Source organism: Cinclus cinclus, chromosome 5 (assembly GCF_963662255.1).
Source record: "Cinclus cinclus chromosome 5, bCinCin1.1, whole genome shotgun sequence".
NCBI classification, from domain to species: domain Eukaryota; kingdom Metazoa; phylum Chordata; class Aves; order Passeriformes; family Cinclidae; genus Cinclus; species Cinclus cinclus.
In genome coordinates this window covers 50089724-50103303 of record NC_085050.1, presented here as the reverse complement: position 1 = coordinate 50103303, position 13580 = coordinate 50089724, and the positions used below count along the sequence as shown (strand labels likewise).

General features: G+C 41.4%; 1 protein-coding gene across 5 annotated transcripts in view; it reads right to left on the bottom strand.

The window, feature by feature from the left end:
- Positions 1-706: 706 nt before the first annotated feature.
- LEF1 (lymphoid enhancer binding factor 1) overlaps positions 707-13580 on the bottom strand; it is a 70102-nt gene continuing 57228 nt past the window's right edge. For 2 of the 5 annotated variants that reach the window (XM_062493778.1, XM_062493780.1), the window contains one exon: positions 707-786. In XM_062493778.1, the coding sequence (XP_062349762.1) occupies positions 707-786 (80 nt within the window). Of the gene's footprint in view, positions 787-13119; positions 13155-13580 lie in introns of those variants that run through there. The other 3 variants (XM_062493779.1, XM_062493781.1, XM_062493783.1) reach the window with 2 other exon arrangements.

Below are 13580 nucleotides of genomic sequence, written 5' to 3'. Positions count from 1 at the left end.
TAACAAGTTTACTGACCAGCTGACTGTTGTTACATTTATTTAGTTCTATAGGACACTGTATTATATAAACTGAGAGGCCACTATTTGTTACAAATAGTTTAACAAAACAGCCACCTTTTTTTCCATACAGATTTTTCCTCTGGCAGAAAAAAAAAAAACAAAAAACCTCAGTTTATTTAAAAAGTATTTCAGATTTCTGACGCTTGTTTAAAAGCTCATACCTAGTAAAATATACACCAAAGAAATTACAAACTAAAAGTTAAAATATAAAAGCATTCAAGTTTCTTAAAAAAAGCTAAAACCAAAATTGATCCTGTCGCACCATTAAATAAAAAGAAGGTTGAGCGTGTCATCCTGGTCCAGGCAAATTCCATTCCTCGATGTGCTGTATGGGGCAGCTGTGGTCTATGTTATTCTGCTGGCTGAAGCAGGCAGAGACAGCCATGCTACTGTGTTTGCTGACTCAATATGGACACAGATGAGACAGGGGCTTAAGAGTGCAAGGCAGAGGTGAAGACAAAAGCTGCTCTGCTGACCTGGGAGCTCATTTGCTCTATTTATATCAGGGCTGGACCTCGTGATAGTGAAGGATTTTGGCAGTGATTGTCTTTATGATTCAGTGTCTCTAGCAGTGACATCAGGGTGAATGACATCCTTGACAGACTCCTTGGGGGTGGTCTGTGCGGATGAAGGACACACCTAGGGTTTAACAAGCTTCCATCTCCAGAAGGGGTCCTGGTGTCGCCGCCTTTGCTTTGCAAGTTGAGAAAGCATTTCTTTTCCCACCTAAAGGGAAGGGTGGAAGAGAGAGAGAGTGTGATAAAGCCTATCTGAAGCCTTTAAAAAAAAAAATGAATTCTTCAAACAAGCTGGTGATGAGTCATTGTAACTCTTACAACTGTATTAGTGGAATGTGCATTACAATGTCAAAGTTAAATGCAGAATTTATGACTACTTGCTGTTGCTTGAAGTTTGCAACTATATTTATGGAAAGTGCTTTGGATTGTAAAGATATACCAACTAGAAAGGTGGGGTTTTAAACATCCAGCATATTACAGAAGTACTTCCTTTTCGTAGTGAATTTCATTTATCTACAACATTTGACCCAGATACCATTACAAAATTAGACAGCCTCGGGCTTTAGTACTGCAGTGCAGTGGTTGAGGTCAATTAAGCCTCTGATTCAGAGCCTCAAGCTCTACTCCCTGCAGACATGAAAAAATGCTGTCTTCTGCAAGCAGTTTGGTAGGGGAATGTGGTGAATGAGGTTTGTGTGAACACTGATTCTACCATCCATCCTCATGACTGGATAGGATTTGTTCTGTTCTTCATCAGGGTAGGGAACATCTTCCAGCTGTGTAAGAACCATGGGCTTCCTCGCAAGCAGTAAAGTTCACTAGATCTTGGAAGGATTTATATTCTTAGAGTATGTGAAATGGCCCACAGTACAAGCCTAATAGGAATTTCTTACTCAAAGAGGAAAAGTTTTTCCTCACTAGGTCTCAGGGTTACATCAGCTGATTTATGAAATTGCCAACTCAAAAATCACCCTTGCCCTTCTGATCCAGACAAGTAGGTTATAACAGGGTCTCTACCCAAAATCGCTCTAATGAGTCAGACGTTTTTCCCACACATGGACACATGCTCTCCAGTAGCTGTTGGTATCTCAGAAAAATCAGTATTAACCTCTAGGTCTCCATGTATTACTCAACTGCCAAACAAGTAGAAGGCTCAATGAACACAGCTTTGAGAGTGATCAAAATTAGCACAAGAATGCAGTTCAGTGGAGAAGGTAAGCGAATTTTCACCATAAGAAACACAAAATGCTTAGTCACATAAAGAAGTTACACTGCCAGCACCTTGAGTCACACAAGGCAAGACAGAACAAGTTTATGAAGAAATGGCTGAAACCACAAGTCAAACTTCTTTTAGACTAATCATGATAGCTAGACTGTTTAAGCCTGCAAGAGCCACAAGCTGAATTAGCCAGCAAATTTTACATTACATTGCATTTCAGCACTATTTAAACCAGGGCCATTTATAACCGAGCACCCACCTCCCATTCGCTGCAGCTTCCATGTAAACCACTGCAACACAAAGTGTTTCATGCATAGGCTGACTAGTGCAGCAGCTCCTGAGTAAGGAGTTACACTGCCTCATGTTGTAGAAAGAGTACCAGGTCAGTTTTAGAGGCTTTCTATCCTGGGTAGGGTAGAAAGCCTCTAAAACTGATTTTGTACCCTTAGATTTTAATCAGCATAAGCTGAGGCCCCAAAATCTTACTAAACAAGTTGGCTCCTTTTTGGAGATCACCCACATGGCTATTGTTATAGTGCAAAGATGAGGACACTTAAGTTCAGCTGCAGACTAAGGTAGAAAAGACCAGCATGAATTTATAGCAAACTGGTCTGTATAGCTTAGATTTGATACAGACTCCCTTGTTGTCCAAATACTGTCATCTCTGATACATAAGAAATAACTTAGACCTGCTGCTGGTAGCCACAAAAGGACATTTAAAGCCACTGAGGCCTCTTCAACAGCACAGCTAGAAGTCCACTGGCAAACCACCAGTTTCAACAGAGGTGGTCTGTATTGACTAATTCACTTCCTATTTCCTCATAAAACCAACCCATGTCCTAACTAAAAAAAGCCTTCTGAGCTTCCTGCCTTTTTTTTCCCCCTATTTTTTATAAAGTAGCACAGTGCTCCGTAACACGTGCGGATCAAAGAGCTACGAAGGGCTCTACCTTTCCAAGGAGCACGAAAGAGAGGCCAAGCAAACAGCAGAGAAACACTGGGGAGAGCACCCTGCAGCTTTATATTTATTTTGTGCCTTTTCATCCCAGATTTTCAAAGGTTTGGTCCAGGTTGCTCTTCCTGGGAAGGTTTTCCTCTCAGTCTTACATGAAAACATTCAGCTTCCTGTTGAGGAATGGCCTTGAGGCGCCAGGCCAGTAGTTCACAGCAGTCTGATACAAGCACTGTGATTCAGAGCTACTCCCCATTAGCAGCCAGGAATGTCTACTTCACTGAAGGAAATGAAATGCTCTTCTGTTGAGATGGTTCCCTGCCTCCTCCCCCCTTCCCTTACCAGCAAGCTGTCTTTGAAGTCAGGAGGTTAAAATAACGACTGCGGCCTTGCTCTGGCCCTTCAGCTTTTTCCAACAGCGGCCATTGCTTCTTTCTCAATCCAGAGGCAGCTTTTGCAGTGCCTGCCTCCTTTCCATAGCTCCTATAACTATGTCCAGCTCCTCTAGAGAGGCTGCAGACACCACGGTGATTCTGCAAGGGGACAGGCACAGGGAAGCCCCACATATTTTTATTTCCAAGCAGTACAGCAAATTACACAGTAGCTATCCTTAAAACAGCATCTAGAACCCAGCCTTACCCCGGCTGCACATTAAGGCTACACGCTGGAAATTGCTTCTGCTGCTGATAAACCAAATAATACCTAAAAATTACGAGTGATGATGGTGTTGCCTTACAGATATAAAACAGGTCAAATCAGGATTCTTTTCAAGAAACCACAGGCATGTGCTAAGGAGACTGAAGACTTCCCACATCTAAGGCTTCACTGGGGGGCTGCAGCTGAAGTCTCGCCAGGCGAGGCATGCCCTAGCAAAGCTCAATCCACAAGTGAAGTCGGCGCAAATCAAAGACTGCAATTACAGCTCCCTGGCTGTGGTTAGGCTTCAAAGAAAGTGCTGCAAGTCACATTTTACATATGTGAAGTCTTGAGCCTGAGCCACAATAGGAGGCACTGTCTGTGCCATTTGCAGTGTACATCTGACTGCAGGAGGAAAGGGGAAAAAGAAAGCCACATCTCGAGAAAGAAACAGACATAAGATTCAGGAATAATGCAGTGCAAAAAGAAAAGCCTTACTACTGAAGTGGAAAAACTCTAATTCAGGAATTGCTACAGTAAAACTAAAGCCTCCTAGCAAGCCTGGGCTCAGTGGCTGAGGGGATCACAAGGGGATCTGAAGTCCTCCCCATGCTTTGGAATGAGATGGATTGAAAGATGGGTCCACAAAACTCCTGTTCTCCTCCTCTGGGTCTTTTAACTCTTCTAGAGCAAGGCAGAGAATTATGCACCTTCATCCAGTCATGCTAATCAGGAAAGGTTATTGAAGAAAGTCAAGAGTGTCTGGGTCAGTATGGGAATAAGTGCGGAGTAAAAGAGATACCTAACCCTTCACAGAGGGCAAGGGATATTAAACATTTTAAACGAGGTACTTTTTTTCTACACCCTTCTCTGTCACATTGTTTGGATAAAGTTCTAAGAAGAGACAAGACCACATATAACAGGCAGTCACGTGTATTTTTTTAAAAAGAAAAAGATTCATCTCCAATCCTGTTTTTTAATCTGGTACTTCAAACAATTCAAATTCAGGGATGGAAAAGCTGAAACTGTCATTTACTTTGTAGGTCCAAAACAAACATGTTTGTCTTACTGCCAGCCATGGTTTATTCAATACTCCATCCAGAAACCTGGCTATGCAAAACCAGGTCATTATTTATCAGGGCGGTTCATGCTGTTTGTGAAGTCCCTCTATATTTTCTTTAACAGCAGAGCTGGAGAGGGTTTCAGGCACAAGCAGATAGATGCCGGCACTGCAGTCTGCTCCTCTTCCTGCCCAGCTGTGCCATGGTTTGTGGGTTTAGCCCAAACCAGATCCTTGAGATGTTCAGGGCAAATACAAACAAACACTCCACAGCCCTTGTTGTTTCTAAACAGAAAAAAGCACCTCCCAACAAAACCCCAGTCATTTCAGTAATCCAATTTGCTGCAGGGTCCCACAAGCTGTTACAAAACATGGATGGAGAGACCTACGGGAGACAGGAAAAAGCCCTCTCTGCAAGAGCTGGATACCAGCAGGCAGCAGAAAAAAAAAATTTTAAGCTGCCTTTGTATCCAAAGAAATGACATAAAATTGTACCCTAAAACTGTAACAGATGCTGCCATGTTGAAACTGTGTTAGTATGAAGTTTTCTTGGTTTGTCTAATCCCTCCATCCCCCTTTCTACTTTTAACCAAGGTCCATTGCTGGTAACTGTGAATGGAGACTCCAACAGTAAATTATTCACTGCTATTTTAAACGACCTGAATTAACTGCCCCTGAAAATACCTCTCCATTAACTACAGGTGGAGCCTGGAGTCCTAACTTCTGTCCTTATAGTTTGACTTCAGCTAGATGCATTAAGTGAGCAGCAGGGATATTCCTCCCCCAGCCTTCCCAAGCCAGAGACCTCTTCCAGAGCAGATTAGTTTCAGCATGGAAAACACCCAGGTATTTTAGGGCTCCCATTTTGTGCAGCTGACGGCAGTGATACCAAGCAGGTGTGGCTCTTATCAAAGCTACAAGCTCTATCACTGAGCCAGAATCTTTAAAATTATCTTACTGGAAGACCCAAGACATGTTTTTCCTGTTGGGGGTGGGAGGGGAGAGAGGCTCCATGTTTATAATAAAAACCAGATTGCCTCTACACAGCTGTCCCTAGCAGCTTCTTAAAGAAGAACATATACTTTAGTATACGAAAGGTGAGGAAGAGGGAGAAAGAAACAGGCTTTTCTGTTTTCTGTATCTTTATGGCATATAATAAATATTCAGAAGACCATTTTTTAAATTATTTGTTTTCTAGACTGAGAGCTAGGGGCACTGAAATTGCTACACCAGTTTTCACCGACTGTAACAGAGAAGAACTTGAGCTGTTGGTAAAACAGTAAGTGAAAATTCTTTCAGAAGAAATATCACAGGTAGTTTCCTTTGTAGATTTTTTTTTTCTGCCACGATTAAACATAGGTTAGAATTTACAGTACTTTGAAAGATAATCTCAACAGTTAAATCTTCTGATACTTGGAATAATTTAAATAGTTGTCTTCATGAAACCAAAGGCAAGTCAAATGTAACCTGAGTATCTTCTTGTGCTTCCATCAACTCTCCTACACACAGGCATCCACAGAGCAATACTACAAGTGTAAGACAACAGTACCCAGAAACCACTACAGAATTCAAGCATACCAACTTCACTTTGATGCAATTAACTCATCTCATCATAAAATCTTTACTGGTCCAAAACACACAACAGGAAGTCTGTGTACCTCAAAATACACACATATGTGAAGAAAACCAACTGTTCATCAAAATGCAGTCCCATCTAGTGTGTGATTTGCCTTTACACCATAGAAACCAATTCTGTATAGTTATTCTGGAAATAATATTTTACCATGTGCAATTTCAGGTATCCCTGAGATGAAGGATAGATAGAAGCTCTCATAACTCCTGAGTTTAACTCTGATACAACTTAATATTAATGAGGGAATACATATCCTGTAACTTGCACAAGGAAGAAGCAACTTCAGAAATTATGCTCTCTGCTCACTTTTTGTTCTCTTAACCCCTGATCCCACTGCACTGATGCCTGTGGCAAGAACACCATTCAGAGATGGGTCGCTGATACCACTTTCCTCAGTTGTCTCTGCCCTGCTCACACACGACATCCCAGTGCCAGTGGTGCCTTCACTGCACAAATGCTTCCAACATTTGCTCCTACCGCTGGAAGGAGGAGCTGAAAGCTCATGTCCTGAAAGATCTTACTAAAGCCCATAACGTCTCAATGACTTGCCAGGCTCGTGTTTTAACTGGCCAGACAGTGATGCTTCAGCTGGCTGTGCTATGAGCTTCCTTACTTGTACAGCTTTCCAATCTGCAAGCTTTCAAAACTGTCTATATGGTGCAGTCTTAACAAGCAGGGAAAGGGTCAGAGATTTAAAAGATAAAGTACAGGAAAAATTCTTAAAGTACAGGATTAAGGTACTGACTGGTATGAGAAGGTTTGCTCCATTAGCACTATTGCTCTAATGTTATGGTTAAGGCCCTTTGGTTTTGTTGTGTTCTTTTGGTTAGTTTTGTATTCAGGATGGCTAGGTTTGCCTTCACGTATATCAAATGACTTCTCTAATCATAATCTCTAAAATCAGAGACAAGTGGAAGCAAAACTCAGTGCTAGGGTATGCTAGGATTTGCTAAGCTTTGACAGAACTACATTTGAATACAATTCTGTTGAAAGAAGACGACAGATTTCACCCAAGCTTAGTCTCCAAAAACAAATTGGAAAGACTTTGACAGTGCCATAAAAACTTGCTTTCTAGCTCATCGGGAACACAGTATCAAAAACTAATCTTGAAAATTTTCAAGTAAATACACCAAAAAAGTGAAACTGCAGTGCAGACCTGAGAAAAACACTAAAATTCTGAAGTTTTCTTCCAATTGGAAATGAAACATTTCAAAATGTTACATCTTATTTATGAAACACTTTGTTTCTACCCAGTTTTTCTCATGACCTTAGACTTCTCCGTGTGTTGGTGAGTTTACTAAATCCACCAAAATACACCGTTTTTATCCAGAGAAGAATGGTGCACCAGCAGTCAACTCCCTGTCCCCACCCTATCCCACAGGAAGAGTTAGAACAATAGTTGTCCCACTGCTCTCCTTCATTCTAGCCCAAGGCGCTTACTGCTAACACCTCAGAAGTGAAATAATAAGGGGTTTTAAATCACTTGTAAATGTGGTTAAGTTCAAACTTCGTTAAGCACCTCTAATTTCACGGTAGGTTCTGCAACTTGAGTGTCTTCAACAAAACAAACACATTTACCTCTTGAATTACCTGCTTTTTTCCCATTTGTCAGTGTCAACTGAAAATATGAAACGCTGAAGATCAGCTTCATTACTGACCACACTGCACTTATTTTGCAAAAATCCTTAACATTTTTTCCTAATTTCTCTAATCCCATATCTATGCCGATTGTCTATCTGAAAGCATTCTGCTGTTCTTTAATTTGTAAAAGCTGTTCTTCAATTTGTAAAACCTATGCTTTGCTACAACCCTCACTTACCCACCCATCCCACAGGCTGTGATTGCACTGAAAATAGCCTTGCCTTGCCTTTCCTTTCCTTTCCTTCACAAGGACCTCCATCCACCAGGATGATAAAAGGAAGCAGGGACCTGGCTCTGCCCTTCTGCTCCTCTCCCAGCAGGTGTCAGTGCCCCTCTGTACCTGCCTCCTGCATGGGGCCAAGGTTTCTCTTCGGGTTTGCTCTTCTGACCTTTGCCTTGATGTTTAAAAGCCTAAAGGAGAGGAGGGTTTCTGTCTTTCACCCTGGCAAGATCAATGCCAGGTCAGAATTAAGCTGCATGATGGGACACATGGAGGGACAGGATGCCATCCAGAGGGACTTGGGCAGGCCTGAGAGGTGGCCTGTGCAAACCTCATGAAGTTTGACAAGTGCCAGGTCCAGCAATTGCATCAGGGCAATCCCAAGCACAAATACAGGGTGGGTGGAGAATGGACTGAGAGCAGCACTGTGGAGAAAGACTTGGGGGTGTTGGTGGAAGAGACCCTGTCCAGAAAGTCAGTTGTATCCTGGGCTGTATCCAAAGCATGGTGGCCATCAGGACAAGGGAGGGGATTCTGCCCCTCTGCTCTGCTCTGGTGAGATCCCACCTGCAGTGCTGCATCCAGCTCTGGGGCCCCCAGCAGTAAAAGCACATGGACCTGTTGGACTGATCCCAAAGGAGGCCACAAAGATACTCGGAGAGCTCAAGCAGCTCTACTCTGCAGACAGGCTGAGAGAGCTGGGCTTGTTCAGCCTGGAGGAAGCTCCAGTGAGATCCTGTAACAGTCTTCCAGTTCCTAAAGGGGGCCTACAGAAAAGCTGGAGAAGGACTTCTTACAGTGGTATGTAGTGATAGAACAAGGGGGAATTGCTTTAAACTGTCACAGGATAGGTTTAGATTGGATATTAGAAAAAAATTTCTTTAATGTGGGGGTGGTGAGGCCCAGAGAAGTTGCTCCATCTCTGGAAGTTTTCAAAGGCTGGATTTGATGAACTTTTGAGTAACCTGATCTGGTTGGAATGTGTCCCTGGCCATGGTGGGGGGGCATTGCAACTAGATGATCTTTAAGGTCCCTTTCAATCCAAACCATGATCTGTCTGAGGGCTATACTCATTTTTCTATGGAGGGCTATACCCATTTTCTGTGGAAATTTTATGCCTATCTGAAATAATACAAGTATTTAAATCCAGATAATTTTCTTGTGCTCATTCTGTCCCTCTTGCCTGTGCTAAAGGCCACTATCCATGGGCAAAATGGGGAATAGAGAAATACGGGTCACACAGGAAAAAAATTTTAAAGCAAATCAGGACAAATCTCTGCACCACCATCACTACAAACATTCTCAGAGAGACTAAGTCCTATGCAAGTTCTCCAGGCTCTGTTTAAAGCTTGTGAGCAGTCAAGAGTTATGGGAAAGGGTGGAGCATTTCTTTCAATTAGAACTACACCAGCAGCAATTTCAAGAGCACTGGATAAGACAGGTTTGAAAACATGCCTCAGAAAGGAAGGTACCACATCCTCTTTGCATCTCCTTTCTCAGATGCTGGCCAGAAACCTATAGTCAACCACGACCATAGTCATCAGATGCTTCTTTTCCACAGTATTCTGGCTGTGGACTGGTCCACTTCATAGTCTGCTTTCACAGCCTCACTCCATTTTATTTTTAAGTAAGAGGGAAAATAATCCAGTCATAAATTACTGCCTAAAAATCACTTCTTTACTGAAATTTGGCTCCAATTTCCATGTAGGAAGTTTGAAATGTTAAGACAATTCATTGTTCAAAGTTAAATGGTCTTAATCTGATCCTTTTAAGTACTTCTGATTGCAAATCAGTATTAGTAAAGTTTTCTTGATTTTGAAAGCTTTGCTAACATAGATGCTAACATTAGCTTTGCTAATGTAGATTCATGTAGATGTCATAGAATTTTGCAAGCCACAAATGTACTTCTCACAGGTTTTCAGATGTCTGTTAATCTTCTCTATCATTCTTTTTAGTCCTTGAAGATATGCCAAAACACAATGTTAAATTATGTCTTTTCCCAATTGCATCCTGCCGTACGTTGAATGATGTGCCTTTTAGAGTTCTGTATAAAGCAAGTCACAAGAAGTATTTCTATGCTGCAGAACAATGAGGAAATTTTCTCTGTACACTTCTATTTCCTTACTGATTTCAAAATACTCATGAGATGCTAAAAATCACCTTTTATTTTTCTTCCAAAGGTCAGACTGGATAGGAAATTGGGAATCTCCACCTCCAAAACAGAACTGCACCTATTTACAAATCCCCTAGAAGGTTGTACTTAAAGTAAAAAACCATCACTCACCTTTCAGAAAGGTGCTCAATAGGTGATCTATACAGTGTCCTTAATCTTAGCTTTCCTCATTTCCCCTTCCCTCCTTGGCCCTGCCTCAATTTATTTTTAGCATTATCAGGTCTAATTCCACTCTTGGTTGATTTCAAAAGAAGAGAATAAATAAAAGTTATTTCTTCAATAAATCAAAGTTACTTCAAACAGTATGTCGGGCCATGTCAACTGCAAACAAAATCCTTCTTGGGACAGTTCGACAAGTCTTGACGCTTTGGAGTAACACAGGATAATATAACAAAGACTACAGAGGGTCACAGTATTCCTAGAACATTCTGAAGTGTTTTGCAAATTGGCCATTCAGCAGGTTGGAGATCACAGAACTCAGTTAAATGCCTGTTGCTGTGCACAACCCTTGCAAAAGGGGCAACTTAATGCCTTAACCTTGACTTTACCACTCTACTCATGTTCAAGTTAAAAAGCAGGACTAGAGGTCCACCTTAAAAATCAGTTACTTGCTGAATGTTCATGGACAAAAAAAAAAAAAAAAAACAACAACAACAAAAACCCCACATCCAAAACTTTCACAGTATCTTAAATCATGTCTGCTTGCATGTCTCTTCCGTTACTTTCCTCTGAACATCCCACCACACATCCCTCCCACCATTTCATCCTTCTCACTTACATCACCATAATTACAGCCCTGGCTGATCTCCTTTGTGCTGATCTTGAGATTCTTTCTTTGGTCTTGCCACCTACTCATTTCTGATTCTTCTCAGATAACAGAACGCTTGTCTCCTTCCCAGACCTCCCACCCTCCTTCTCCCTCTTCCTTACACCATCCCTGCGAGTAAGAAAGCTATTCCCAAACTTATTATCTCCATCCAGTAAAGACTACAATGGCTCTGCTGTGGGCCTGGTTAAGATAGTATGCTTGTGGGCAAAACATTCTTTGGATTAGGCTTGCAGAGGGCAAGAGCCTTAACTTTCAGAAGTTCACTTTGAAGTCTGGCTGATTCAGGTTCCCTAAATCATTCTGTGCATCTACTTCCAGCAAGAGAACATCTGTACATCTCCAGAGCAGATCATTCACTTGGCATGAAACACGTCGTGAGACTGCCTTCACGTGCATGGAAGGAGTCAACAGCACACTTCCCCCTCCCTGAAAAACATACTAGTGTTTTCAGTCTCTGCATTACAAACTGTCTGAAGACAGAGAGTCAGATATTGCCAAGAGTTTCCACACTGTTACAAAACCTAAGAGGACACAGGAAGGCAAGAGTGTAAAGATAAAAGGGAGAGGAAACCCCCACACTCAGAACATTCAACCTCCAATACCAAAAATGCAGGGAAAGGCACAACTGTAAGGCATCCAAGAAACCAATTATTCCCTGTTTTTTAGCTGTCACTTGAACCTTGGTTATCCCAGTCAAGTGCTCTGCATCAATTCAGATAAAATTATGGGTATTTTGCCTACTGGTACTGTGTTAAGACCGAAGTGAAAAAAATTCACAACAGTCATAGACTTGGGCAACTAAGCTAAAATATCAATTATAAAACTCAAGGTTAAAGCACTTCATTTTTCAGTAGGTACAATGCTCCAAGTAATTATATTTTACAGCTACATTTATTGTATAGGCTACAGAACCCAGACACTGCAATCCACATCTTAAATCAGCATGACTTAGGCGCGTTGCAAAGGGCAAAGCTGACTGCTTGCCTGAAAAACTTCTGCTCATTAGGAAGAACAAAATAGTACACATTTTGCCTTTTCACTTCAGCTTTAAAAAATAACAAACAAATCACCAAAGTCATGTCTTAACCAAGTTTAGAATAACCAGCATGATGGCATAATTTCAGAAGAGGCTTGAATCAAGCTGACTGCTGACTGACATACTGTACACAGGAAACTGAAGTTGGCTTTCTCAGGCTGAAAGCCCAAGCAGAGCAAAGGGCCAACAGGAGCCTGCTTTGCTGACTACTCCTGAGTGCCACAGGGAACCTGTGGCCAAAGGAGGAAGAGGAAGAGAGGACAGAGCCCATTTCTGGGGCTACATACAGCGTGTAGGTGATTTTGAAAAGTCGTATTTTTTTTTTTTTGCAGGATTGCTGGACTTCTTGGGGAATCTCCCAAGTGCAATCTGGGTTAATTAGACAGTTTAGAAGCAACTATTGTTTCAAATTAATGCAATTCCTACTGGAAAACACATCACACAGAGAAAGAGAAGGACCACCCTTCCAACAGACACTGAGAAATTAGAATCTCACTGTGGTTCTGTGTGCACTCACAAGCTGACTAGATGCTGTTACTGCACATGTGTAATCACTAGTCATTCCACCCTCAATGCAGGTAATATGATATAAAGAAAGAAAACACATGCTGAAAATACAACAACCACAAAAAACCCCAACCTGTACCACACATGACATACCACTGTACAGCTGTGGGAGAAATTCTGAAACAACTGAAATACAGTCCCATTTTCTTAGCATGTGTTTTGTTAGTATACAGGTGAATAACTTGTTTTTAAAAGGTGTACCTAGCCAGCCAGAATCTTGTTGATGTCAGCACACAAAATGTGCTCCAAAGTCAGCATCTACCCTGCTCTTGTGAGCTATGACAGTCTGGGAGGCTTGCACCACTTAATAAACCCATCCCTGGTTCACAAGCAGACTTGCAGTGAGTCAGTGAGGTGTGGTCAATTTGAAAATATTATGGTTAAGCAGTGAAATGGTGAACACCTAATAGATAGCCGGTATAAAAACCATCAGTAATCAAAGTAACATTAGCTTTGGGATATGATAGTTCTGCAATTTTTGCTAAATTCATATTATTGCATAAAATTTATAAGAAGGCTTATTTTACAATTCATTTTTATCAGCAGGAAATCTTTAGAGATGTTCTTACCATGCTTCAGATGTAGGCAGCTGTCATTCTGGGGCCTGTACCTGTAGAAGATTGTTTTCCTTTAACAAATTTCTGTTACAGAGTTTTTGCACATTCCAAGTAAGATTGTTTGCTACAGTGTTACATGGAATTTTTTTTGTGTGTGTTTTTTGGTTTTGTTGTATGGGTTTTTTATGGTTCTTATACCAGCCATTTTTTGTTGGGGAAAACAGGATGTTTCTTTATATATATTATAAAGGCAAAGAGGAGAGTTCACTGATGCTTTTAGCCAACCTGCTAGGCAGCTGTTAGTGTACAAAGAAACGCAAAATACAGTGAGAAAAAATACAGTTACTACAAAAGGCCTGCATAAAGTTTCCAGTGTCCAATAAATACCAACACAGCATTTGAGACATAGTTAAGTCTGAAGATGACACAACACTGATTGAGGAGAAAAGCAAAGGTGAAACAGGACAGTGATTGCAGCA